We start from the raw sequence: 13029 nt of genomic DNA on the forward strand, positions 1-13029 counted from the left end.
GGTATGCACAGATTAATGAATTTTGGGGTATAGTTCAAAAATGCTTTTTAGAATGGCTGCACTAATTCACAATTCTATCAGTAGTGTCTTAATTCTTATATTCCCTCCAGCATTTATTTTCCTTTTTTGGTAAACTTTGTCAATCTGTTAGGTGTGAGGAAGAACTTAATAATTCCTTTAATTTGCATTTTTCTAATTATTAGTGATTTGGAGCTTCCCCCCCATAGTTCTTGAAAGCTTTTATTTCTTCCTCTGAAAATTGCTTATTCCTATCCTTTAACCATTTATCTATTGGGGAATGGCTCTTATTCTTATAAATTTGAATCAGTTCCTTTATCTGTCTTAGAAATGAGCCCTTTATCAGAGAAGCGTACTGCAAGTCTCTCACCAACCTGGAGACTGTTTGCCTTCTAATGTTAACTGCATTGATTTTTGCATGTGCATTAAAGCTTTTTTCATTTTATGTAATCAAAATTATCCATTTTATCATCTAGATTCTCTTTCTATTGTTTGGTCCTGAATTCTTCCCCATCTATATTTCTGAAAGGTTATTTATCTTTGCTCCTCTGATTTGTTTTGACCTTTTATAACTAGGTCATATGTCTATTTGGAATTTATTTTGCTGTATGGTATGCGATTTTCATCTTTTACCTAGTTTCTGTCAAATTTTCAGTTTTCCCAGCAGTTTTTGTTGAATAGTCAGTTAAATGTTAAGTAATATGTTAAAAAATACATATGACAAATACTTTTTGTATTTAGCAGTTTTGCCTCAGTCCTTCCCCAGAATATAAAAGTATACTTCCTTTTCACTTATGTATTGAAAAGAAATCTAGCTTTGGACTATGTCATTTGATGTGAATAACAATGGAGGTCCACTTTGGGGCTGTACAGACTTCTCTGCCAAATTGTACTTGACTGTACCCTGTAGACACTCTTAAGGGGTAGGAAAAAAATGGTTAGATCCTCGAAAAAGGTCACTGGTAGCAAGGTTTACTTGTTGAACTGCCAATTAATTTAAGGAATTATTAATTGATATACTGTGTGACCCAGGAAAGGGAAGAAAAAAAGGTGACATGAGGTTTATCTATCCATAAGTGATTTCCTTATTTAGGAGTAGGATAGACTATGAATAATGTGTAGTCTTAGTCCTGGTGCTCCCAGTTTATTACCAAGAGAACAGGCCATCAGGGGATCCCTTTGGGTTGAGGTGTGGCTGGCATATCTGGTTTTTTTGGACACTCACCAATGGCAACAAATGGGGAATCATGCTTCAACAACACGTTAATAAGGCACAGAGAGTATGGTGGCAAATGATGCAGACAGTGGGAGTTAGGCAACATGTAGAAGAATCATATAACTGTGGATCAGAATTGGGAGCACTGGGGCAAAGTGGACTTGTGGCTGATGTAGGAGTGCGTGGGGGCAAGAGTTAGGGTTTCATTCTTATAGGGTTTTGATGGTAGAGGACAGACTAATTCTTGCCTTCTACCTTAAGGTTAGTTCATGAACATAGCCATATCATCTCAAAGTTATCAGGAATACCTAATGTTAATTTATTATAATAATGCTTTGCTGGTGTTCTGCTGGTGTTTGCTGGTCTGTACTGCATGTCTAGAGCTTATCTGAGGTTTACAGACCAAGGGCAGTTAGGCCTAGCCAGCTTCCCTTAATTTAACACATAATCCTAGGATGTGGCTTTCGTTAATTTGTGAGACAGTTTCCAGTGGTTCTTGTGGTCCCTTTATTTATGAGATAGTTTGCAATTGTTATGCTCCCTTAATTTATGGGACAGTCTATATGTGACTTGTAGGTTCCCCTTTTTAATCTGTTACTTTATACTGGCTACTTATAAATTTACTATACTAACTAGAAGGGTGTGTAGGGGGATAGAGGGAGGGAATTGGGTCAGGGGGATCAGAACAAGATACAGTTTTAACATACTTGTCCTAAATAGGCTGTGGGATTGTAGTGCAAGTTCCTCCTTTGAGCTGCTCCATAGGATCTTTTAAACCCTTTTGTAAAACTTTGGTAATTTTACTTTGGCTCTTTACCTAGGACTGGGAACTTGTATCTTCATGCATGATCCAATGTGTCCCCTTTTGCTTTCCTTTCCTTGAAAGCTGAAAAATTTATCTGACTCCTCATTTTGAAGCCTGACTTCTAGAGCTAAAGCAAATTTTTTTGAGCCATGCCTTAGAGTGATACTATACTGGGACTTTCTGGGACTTTGTAAAATGCCCTATGCTGGGGCCTCCTCAAAGTAATAAAGACCTAAGTTTCTGTTTGGCTGCTAGGTGAATGATACCGTGTAGGTTAATGAAGCCTTTTATGGTTGACAATTTAGGAATTGTCTTAAGGAATTGATTGAGCTCTCTGTGTGACACTGTTGTTAACTAGGTTTGATTTTCCACACCTCCTGACTCAGGGAAAGCTTGTACTGGATGAGCTCAGTTTTCTGTTTCATTCATCACAGTCATGGATTTTTAAAGGCTGCCATCTCAGGACATACTTTCTTTGGTCCCCAGTCTTTATCAGTAGCGTACTATGATGTAACTGGAAGTGAATCTTCAAGTGATGTCTCATGGGGTCCTGCAGCAGCCGGAACATGCTGAAAGCAGAAAAGGGGAGAAAGGTGATTATTAGAGCACCCAAACATAGTAATGAGGTTAGAGACAGAAATCTGCTTCTCTTGCTGAAGTGTAGAAGGATGGAGAAGGATTTGTACACAAGACTCAGCAAGTACTTCATTGCTTTTTTTTTTAAAGCCATGTCTTCTCTCTATTTGGATAAGAAAACTAGAGTAACTTGACTGTAACAATTATTTTAGAATAATGCTTATGGCTAGCAACTGACTAGACTTAAGACTTAATTATTTCAAGGAAGATAGTATATTTTTCTGGGGGGGCAGGTGGAAGGTTATTGTGTTTACAACACATTCTTATGGGAACTGTTTACCTTTTGTGTACTATTCTTACCGTTCACACAAAGTTTTGCCTTTTAAAACTGGTGTTAAAAGCTAGTCGTGTTGTCATTGCATATGATACAGTGAAGAAAAAAGTAATTTTTAAAATTAAATTGGCTTTTTTTGGGAAAAATTTCTGGTAGTAGTTTTTCCATAACCAGTTAGTATTATTTGTATGTTCATCTAATATCTGTAGTTAAGAAACTAGTTCATCTTATGTATCTCTATTTTAACGTTAGAAAAAAGACTTTTAAAATGTGTGCCAATTTCTAATTGAGACATTAACTCCTTTTCAAGATACTGTTATGCTTGACTAACTTTTCCACTTTGTATTTTGAAAGAAAATAAATTGCCTAGCTCACAGTTTCTCTCTACTCAGAGAATTAATGCACTGTTAGGCTGTGGTTTCTGTCCCCCACGTAAGAACTAATATTGTAGTGTGACATTTATGTGCATTTCTCAGAAGGAAGACGTTGTATGATCTTACCAGACTTTCAACAAATAAATGAACAAATCTTGACAGCTTCATACATGGTCCCTCCTCCCCTACCTTGCTTCCCCTATCTACCTTTAAATGAATAGAACCATTCACGAAATACACTGGAGTTCAGTGTCACCAGCAAAAGGAACCCCACATTCTCCTTTTTCAGTAGTGCAGCATGATAGATATTTAATCAGGTTTGCATTTAATCATGAATGACTGGAATAACTGTACTGTCTGCTCAAAAACAATAGTGAATTGTATAACCCAGGCAATATTTATTAATGTGCATTTGATAATCACAGGGCATTGATATCCTTTATATATTAATAAAGTAATGCATTTTTCTTCACATGCATTTAAACGTGAAGATCTCGTGAGTGTTTAGAAAAGTGAACATCTGTGTATGAAATCTTTTCTGGGTGATTAGATTAGCACCTGATATTATAGTGGAAAGATTGTAGAATTACATACTGTTAGAACTGAAAGGGGCCTTAACTCTAATAAGACATTGACATTCAGAGAGATAGTCACTTTAAAAAAAATTATTTGTTTCACTCTTTCCTTCCCACCTCCCTCCTCCCACTGGGAGGAGCAAGAAGAAAAAACAAAATTTTGATAACAAATTTGAATAGTCAAGTAAAACAGAAGTAGAACTAGAAGTAGAACTAACCCAAGATCTCTTTGACTTGTGGTTAAGTTATTCTTTCTGCTATACTGTCCTGGAGCCTAGGATGGGAAGTTCACATTATTATTACTGAATCAGTCAATTCGTAAACTTTTATTAAACACTAGGGATACAAAGAGATACAAAAGGATACCAAAAGCAATAGCTAGCTTTACAACTTCAAAGAAGTTCTGTTCTGATGAGGGAGACACCATGTACAAGTACACACAAGTACACGTATAACATATACAAAATAAATGTAAGGTAGTTTTAGGAGGGAATTTGGTAGCAACTGGGGGGATGTGGTGGTGGCTTCATGGAAAAAGTGGTACTTAAACTGAATCTTGAAGGAAACCAGAAAATCTGGTAGCCAGAGTAGAGCCGTGCATTCCAGGCATCAGGGCAGCTAGTGCAAAGACTTGAGAAAAGAGAAGGGGCCACATGAACACAGTAGCAAATAGGTCAGTATGGCTATATCACAGAATGTGTGGAGGGAGGTAGTGTGTGAGAACACTGGAATGCCTGTGAAGTAGTTTAGATGTCAAACAGAGAAGTTTGGTTTTTACCTAAAAGGAAAGCTCCTCCTTGTTCCTCATTGCTACTTACAAGCTCTCCCTTTACTACCATCAGTCTGTAACTTCTCCTCCTTTGAGGTTCACTCAGTCCATATTTATCACCCAGTCAAGGTTCTGATAGCTATTATCTACAAGACCTCCAAGACATTCTCTATTTCTCAGCAAGTTTAGCACCTGCACCTCACCGTCTTTCTCTTTTGCAACTCCTTTCCTCATATTTGGAGATTTCAGCATGCACATTGATATGCCCTCAAACATCCTAACCTCCTAGTTCCTCAGTTTATTCCTTTTCCATGACCTGTTCCTCCACCTGAGCAACAAAATATTCCTCTTTCATACTCATGAACTCTGAAATTCCATTTATCTGATCACAATTTGTTGTCATTTCATCTTTCCCTCTATCTTGTGTATCCTACCCCTGTTCCTCCTTTCTGTGATCTCCAATCCCTTTATCCCTTAGTTCTTGCCCAGGCTATCACTCCTGCACTGCCCATAATTTCTCTATCTCTTTTCTCTATCTTGATTGTTTGGTAAGGCAGTTTAATTCTACACTGTTCTCTTCACTGAAGTCCTTTGCCTCTTTATCTTATTGCCAGTTTTGTCTTTCTGAGCTTCAATCTTGGATCACTCCCACCCAACAAAACTGGACAAAAACAATCATGAAACTCTGTTGACTAAGACTACTACAAATTTATATTCAACTGAAAAAAATTCAATTGAGTCCTCACTGTGGCAAGATAAATCCTGTTGCACCTCCCTAATTGATTAGATGCTGTACTCACCATGTACTTTTTTCAAACATTTCCATCCTTCCTCAAACCTTCCATGGCTACCCCTCTCTTATCCTCTCAGCCGAGAGCCTTGCCTCATATTTCACTGAAAAAATTGAGGCCATTCACAGAGATTTTTGCTTTGTTCTTCATCTCATATCACTCAGATATATTCCTCAACTATCTCATCCTTGACTGTGTCTCTTGTGCATGGCCCTTCTCCTTCCTTGGCCTCTTTTTTTCTTCGAGTCCCAACTAAAATCCTACCTTCTCTAAGAAGCTTTTCCTAATCTCTTAATACTGATGCCTTCCCTCTATTGATTATCTTCATTATCTCCAATTTATTCTCATACCTTGTTTGTACATAAATTGTTTGCATATCATCTCCTTCATTAGACTGAGCTTCTTGAGAACAGAGACTGTTCTTTGCTTTTCTTTGTCTCCCTAGAACTTTGCATAGCACTGGCCAAATAATAAATGCTTGATAATTGATTGTTGTTACAAAAAGTGCTGCTATAAATAACTTGATGTATATGGAACCTTTATTTTTGTCAGAGATCTCCTTGGGGTGTGTACTTGGTGGAATGTCTGGGTGAAAGGGAAGGACTGTTTTAGCCACTTTACATAATTACAAATTGTTTTCCAGAATGGTTTTACTAATTCACTGCTCTACTGAAAATATGTTAGTATGGCATATTAACTTTTTATATATTTCAAAGACATAATGAATGTTTGTTGAATTGAATTGGAATGTGGTTAGAGTAGTATCTTGTAGTTGTATGTCTCGTTCCTATATGATTAGTTTTATTAGACACAGTGATTAATGCTACCTGGTATATATTCTTTTTGCTCGCACTTTAGAGATCTTTGCTTTTTTGTTACTGTTTACTCAGTAATGCATTTGGCAAGATGGGGTGGGATAATTTGAATAAACATTAGCTATATTTCCTCACATAGATCTGAAGGATTAGTAGATTCAGAGCCGAGGAGCACAGATGTAGTAATGATCTCAAGCACTTCTGTAAAGGCCTAAGATAAGACTTGACAATAGTAATATTGTAATTTTTCCCGAAGCGTGTAATTCTTGTGCAGTATTATCCTTTGAAAGTTAGCTAATAGTTATTCATCATTTATTGTAGGTGCTACAGAATATTTTAGAAACAGAAAATGAATATTCTAAAGAACTACAGACTATTCTTTCAACTTACCTGCGACCATTACAGTCCAGTGAAAAGTAAGTTAGATTATTAATTCTTCTTATTATTAGAAGGGATCTTTAATACTTAAATAATGCTGTACTACTTTCTGTCCCCTTATTTACTACTACCTTCTCTCATCCTTTGCTGGAAAGTTGATAATAAAAAATGGCAGTGAAGGATTTTACTCTTGGATTAAAGCATGCTTTAAAAATAAAAGAAGAATTTTGTGGGTTTTGGATGGGGAGGAGGCATGTTTGTAAAATTGCTTACACATTTTTACTTGTATTTTTCTTGCCTCCAGGTTAAACTCAACAAATATTTTATATTTAATGGGAAATCTAGAAGAAATAAGTTCTTTCCAGCAAATGCTTGTACAGTCTTTAGAAGAATGCACCAAGTAAGTAGCATGCTTTAAAATTATAAGTTTCCTTTTGGTTCCCCTAGTATTTTAAGAGATTGTGTAGTTAAGACCGTGTCAAGATTCAGATTTCTACATATTAAAACTTATGTGGTTTTGAATTTCCAGGATAGTTTGGTGTCTATAGTAAAAGTTGTGTTTAGATGACCTAATTTCCCTCCTACTTTAAATGGCTAAGATGTTCTTCTCTTCATTTCACAAAAATCTTGGCTCATTGTACTTGTGCTTTCATACCTGGGGCACTTATTAGAAGCTAAAGAAAAGAAGTGATCATTTGATTCATTGTAGAGCATGTGGGAAGTAGCTTTTTAAAAGTACTTTTAAGCTTAGAAAAAAGTATTAGGCACCAAAGTCTCTCTCCTTGTTGAAGGAAGTAGAGCTGAATGATAACAATTTTGGCATTTCCTACTTGTCTTGAATGTTTTCGTTACAACATCTTTGTTATGTAACTTCTTGAAGCCAAAAGAGATGCCTTGGTAGTTGTTCATCACAGTTCCACATATGTTCAGGGCAGTTACCCAGTGTCCTTCAGAAAAACGTAATCTGTGCATTAGTTATTCCATGGGACACTTGACCCATGGTATTCTGATGTAGGTTTGGAAATAGATTGTGACAAGTTACCCAGCACTTTTCCATCACTGTCTTTTCAAAATAGTCCTTTGTTTTCTGTAGCCATCTTGTATTCCCAAGGACGGAAATATTTTCTCTCTGTACCTTCTTTTTCTCCTCCCCTCTCCATAACTTTTACTTGTGTCTTTTAAAAAATACTGCAGTCATTTTCCAATATATCCCTCTTCCTTATTAAAACCCCTCTTATAACAAATAAATTTAGGCAAAACCTTCTCCTTTGACAATACAATCATCATTCCATACTTTTTTTTGTCTCCCGTGTCTTCTCCCAAGAGAAAGGAAGTATGTTTCTTCTTCTTTAGGGCCACAATTGGAAATTGTGGTCTGAGTTTGGCAGCATTTTATTGTTTGTAATTTTAATCACTGTATTGTTTTCTAGTGTCTACTTTCTTTACTTGACATCATTTCTTGCAAGTTTTGAATGAGGCCATTTCTGGATAGAACTTGGGACATATTGACAGATCTTGAATTTGTTCTGGATTGTATGTCAGGGTATGTATTGGTGCTAAGCCCTTAAGGTCTTGCATTGAAACTCTCTCAGGGAATGTTTTACTCTCCATGGATGATTGGGCAACCAGTTCTTTACATGACTAATATGCTTTCTGTGACTGTTCATTGACAGCAATTACAGTAACAACGATTTATTGGGCACCTGCTATGCTCTTTCTAGTGTTTGTGTTTTTGAAGTGTTTAAATTAGAGCCTTGTCCTCTATTTTTTGAGAAGTAAACACGTTGTGGCAGGCTTAGTCCTATAAATAATATATTTAAACATTAGTCATATAAATATAAAACATAAGGAGAAGTGAGACTTGTTTTTGTTTTCCTTTTAAATGCTCATGTTTTTCAAATGGAACTATGTGTTGACTTCAGGGGTCCTCCAGGGCTCTGATCCAGGCCTTATTCTCTTCTCTTATTATACTATTTCACTTGGTGATCTCATCAGCTCCCATGGTTTCAGTTATCATCTCTGTGCAGGTGGCTCTCAGATTTTCTTGTCCACCCCTAATCTCTGTCTTGACTGCCAGTCTCATGTCTTCAGTTGTCTTTTAGACGTTTGGAACTGAATGCCCCATAGGACTCTTAAGCTCAGCCCATCCAACGTGAACTCATTATTTTTCTCCCCAATTCTTCTTCTATTCCTAACTTCCCAATTACTCTCTATAGTACCACTATCCTCCCAGTCTTCTAGGCTCATAACCTCCGTGTCTTCCTCAACTCCTCACCTTCCATATCAAATCAGTTACCAAGTCCTGTCCATTCCACCTTCATAACTTCTCTCATATATGCCCCCTTCTCTCCTCTGTACCCATTCTGCTACAGGTCCATGTTTCTTCATGCCTGGATTATTGCAGTAGTCTGGTGTTTGCTCTCTTCATTTCAAGTCTCTCCCGCTTCCATTCCATCTTCTACTTAACTGTAAGACTGATCTTCCTAAAATGCAACTCTGACCATATCACTTTCCCTTCTCCACTATTCCTGACCTCTACCACCACTTAATAAATTCCCTGTTTCGGGACCAAATCTAAAATTCTCTGTTGGGCATTTTTAGAGCCCTTCATAACCTGGCCCCTTTCTACCTTTTCAGTCTTCTTACACTTTACACCCATCTATGTACTCTGAGATCCAGTGACATTGGCCTTGGGTGTTCCTCTCACATGACACTCTTATCTCCTAACTGGTATTTTTTACTAGCTGTTCCCAATGCCTGGAATGCTCTCCCTCCTCTTCTCTGCCTCCTAGGTTCCCTGGCTTCCTTCAAGTGTCTACTAAAGTCCTACCTTCTGTAAGAAGCCTATCCCCAGTCCTCCTTAATCTTAGTTCCTTCCTTCTGAGATTACTGTCAATTTATCCTGTATACATTTTGTTTGTATATAGCTTTTTTCATGTTGCCTTCTCCATTAGGCTGTTACCTCCTTGAGGTTGGGACTAGTTTTTTGGCGTTTCTTTGTATCTCCAGTTCTTAGCACAGTGCCTGCCACACAGTAAGAACTAAATAAACACTAGTCGGCTTGACTTGACTTGCTCTTTTCCTTTTTATCTCACTGATCTCTGAAGTCTGATTTCATTCCAGTTTGCTTAGATTTGCTTCTTCTGAATTCTTGTAGATGGAGAGGAGCTTGCCCTGGCCCCTTGATTTATGTCAGCTTGCTGTGTTGTATTGGCTAGAATGTCAGCTCTATAAATCGATTAACAGCTTACTAGACTGAAAATAGGTTTATCACTTTAATTTTTGGCAGGCTTTAAGGTTCCCAAACATCAAAGCACTTTGTATTAGAACATATAGTGGAAAGAAGTAGTGTGCCAGAATGACTAAACACTGGCCTCCAACCAGAAATTTAAATCAGTTTTCTTCTTGTAGCTTTCTCAGCCTGAGTAATGTGGCATATTGATATGCTATTGAATAGAGTAGCTGAATATCACTCAGCCTCTCGCCCTGGTGAATAGGTTTCCTTTGCCATAGTTTTAATTCTTTACAAAAGGCCTATCTCTTCACATGATGATAGCAGACATCTTTCATTTCCTCCCTGATGTTTAATAATATGGTCTAGTGAATGGAGTGTTGGGTTGTTTTTCATGAGAACTGGAATTTAGTACTGATATTTTTCCAGGTTTTGATGTAACTTAGGTAAGTTACTGAATTTTACAAGGTATGGAAACTCTGGTTACTCATTGATAAAGTGGAGTTTAGAAGACATGTTTCTCTTCTCAGGAAACTTCTTTTGTAGTAATAATGGAAATACCTTTGCTTTTTCCCCTTCCTTTCTATTTTAATGATAGCTCTTTCTTCTCATTTTGCTCTGTTTCTTTACTGAAATTTCCATCTCCTAATATATTTTTTTAACAGTAAGTTTTAGAACTGCTCATCAGCTAATTCCACTCTGTCTTATGTTATGTTTTACTATCTATAACTGTTTTCAACCAACTTTCTATTCTTGCTGTTCCGTAATGTTATAAAATTTCCCTCCTGCTTCTAAACACATGTTCTCACTGTTCCAAGTATTACAGAACTCTTTCCCATTTGACAAATGCATCCTTCCTTTCCTTTCTTTGTTTCAACTCTTATTTCCCTGAGGAAGCTTTTTCCTGATTCCTTATTATTTGGCTTTTAAACAATAGTCTCTACTTCATGGATGTTTACAAATCACTGTATTACATATGTGTTTCTGGCCCTTCTTCCCTTCTTTCCTCCCCTTATCCCCCATCCCCCTGAGTTGCCCCAAATCACACTGAATTTACAGTTACCTTAGGTACCCTGACTTCTCTCCGATACACAGTACTATCTAGAATCTTACTCAGAAAGCACATTCAAAGGTCATTTTGTTCTACTTCCCTTCTTTTCACGTATGTCAGTACCATCCCTGACAAAAAGTCAGTGTTGTCTAGTGGAAAACATTTCTGATGACAGGGAAATAAGCCATTGCTTTTCGAGGCTGCTGATCCATTGTCAGAAAGATCTTCCTCATATTGAGCCTAAATCTGGCTCCTTGTGAAATTTATTGAATTTCATCGTATCCCTTTTCAGCTCCTCTCGTCTTAAAGGATCTCCTTTGTACCTAATTATGAATTCTTACCACCTAAATTTGAAATGAATTGTGCACCCTATAGGAGGTTCTGGATTTACAGGATCCCTGCAGTGGTGGCCTGAACATAGTACCGGGGGTTTGAGTAGTCTTCCTCTAAGGTGAAGATAAAGGCTGTGGTGTCAGGGTCTCTGAAGTTGCTATTTTGTGAATATCCAGACTTTGCTTGCGATGTTTCTTTCTCTTCACTAGTTGCTTTACTGCCCCACTTCCTTTGTGAGTCATATATATCTTTGATGATGCCTTTTATGCCAGTTCTCACATGCCAGGCCATCCTTAGTGAATCCTGCAGCCTACATTTCTCTAATATATGTCTTTCCAATATCTTTTGGGTCACATGAAAATTTGAATCTTAAGAGATTGTAGCGTTTATTCACTGACTGATGGACAAATGGGAGAATATACAGTATTAAGAGATAGATTTCTGTGACAGTAAGCAGCTTGGAATGATTGAAAGCAGTGTTTTGTTTCCAAATGTCATCCAGCCGGATCAACTCCTGTTCAATTCCAGGCCTAACTTGTCCGTCATTAGGCACTTGTACAAGGTACAAGTCTATACTTATGCATGAACTTATTTTGCTTTATTATTAAAAACAATATTAGACACTGGTAATTGTGGAGTGGTAGAATGTCATGAATTGTCCATGCCCAAAGAAAGCCCACACTACTTCTCCTGCCATACTAATCAAAACAGAGACTCCCCTATTCACTAGGCCTAAGCAACCGGGCCAACGTTAGGGAGAAATAAATAGCCACTTTGGGTTAGTGCCTTAAATACTTAACTCTTTAAATAGTGTCAGAGATGTCAGAACTGCAGACAAAAGCTGAGGTGGCTCAGCTTTTCTGTGAAACCATCTCTTATTAATCATTACCGCTGAGTAATTTCTCCTTATTCTCTCACTGTGAACATTAGCATAACTGGTATATGGCCTCAGTGTGTTATTATGTGTATCAGTATTTTTTGTCTTATGTAAACTCATTGAGGTCTGACCCATCTGGCTCATTTTATTCAGCACCACGTAGATGGCCAGATTCTTAGTAAATGCTTTTGATAGTGATGTTTGCATTTACTTGGCAAGAAAAGCTCTCCATTTAATCAGGCTTTGATTTCTTTTGTTGAGCTGCTTTTTTACTTTGAGGGTAATTTTTTGCCCTACTGGTTTACCAAACGCTTCTTCTTTTAAAAATCCTTGGATTTTTTTTGCCTCAAAAAGTTTTGTCTTCAGTTGTCCCGAGAGCATTTCTTACCTGGCATGATGTGAGGCTAGCACTTTGAGATCCTGAAGGATTTCTCTTCTCCCCTTATCAGGTAAATAGAAAAGTGAAAATGGCATGCAGTAGCAGGCAGTAAGTGGTTGGCAGACTTTAAACAGTGAGGACATAAAATTTCTTTCTAACACCAGAACCTGGCTGTCTTCCAACATTCTCTGACTCTAATAGTGTTATCTAATAGTATTGAATATCACATTTATAAAGCGACAAGGTTTACAAATTGCTTTTACTCAGAACAGTGGTATACAGGTTAAGAACCAAAAGGGTACTCAGGCTATCCAGCTAATCTCTCATTTTGCAGAGAAAACCAAGGCCAAGTGAGGAAAGTGACTTATGCAAGGTCACATAGATAGTCCACAAGGTAGGATTTGAGCCCAGATCTCTGATCTTCAAGGCCCATGCTTGTTTTACCTTTTTACATTGCTCTCTCTCTCTTTCTCTCTCTTTTTTTTTCCTGCAAAGGAGGAAACTGG

At 37.4% G+C, this 13029-nt stretch overlaps 1 protein-coding gene across 5 annotated transcripts in view; it reads left to right on the plus strand.

Moving 5' to 3' along the window:
* The window catches only part of ARHGEF7 (Rho guanine nucleotide exchange factor 7), a 321655-nt gene that overhangs the window by 192097 nt on the left and 116529 nt on the right, over nt 1-13029 (plus strand). For all 5 annotated transcript variants that reach the window (XM_036756507.1, XM_036756511.1, XM_036756508.1 and 2 more), the window contains 2 exons: nt 6595-6689; nt 6956-7051. In XM_036756507.1, the coding sequence (XP_036612402.1) occupies nt 6595-6689; nt 6956-7051 (191 nt within the window). The remainder of the gene's footprint in view (nt 1-6594; nt 6690-6955; nt 7052-13029) is intronic.

The sequence above is a fragment of the Trichosurus vulpecula genome, chromosome 4 (genome assembly GCF_011100635.1).
Source record: "Trichosurus vulpecula isolate mTriVul1 chromosome 4, mTriVul1.pri, whole genome shotgun sequence".
In the NCBI taxonomy this organism is placed as follows: Eukaryota; Metazoa; Chordata; class Mammalia; order Diprotodontia; family Phalangeridae; genus Trichosurus; species Trichosurus vulpecula.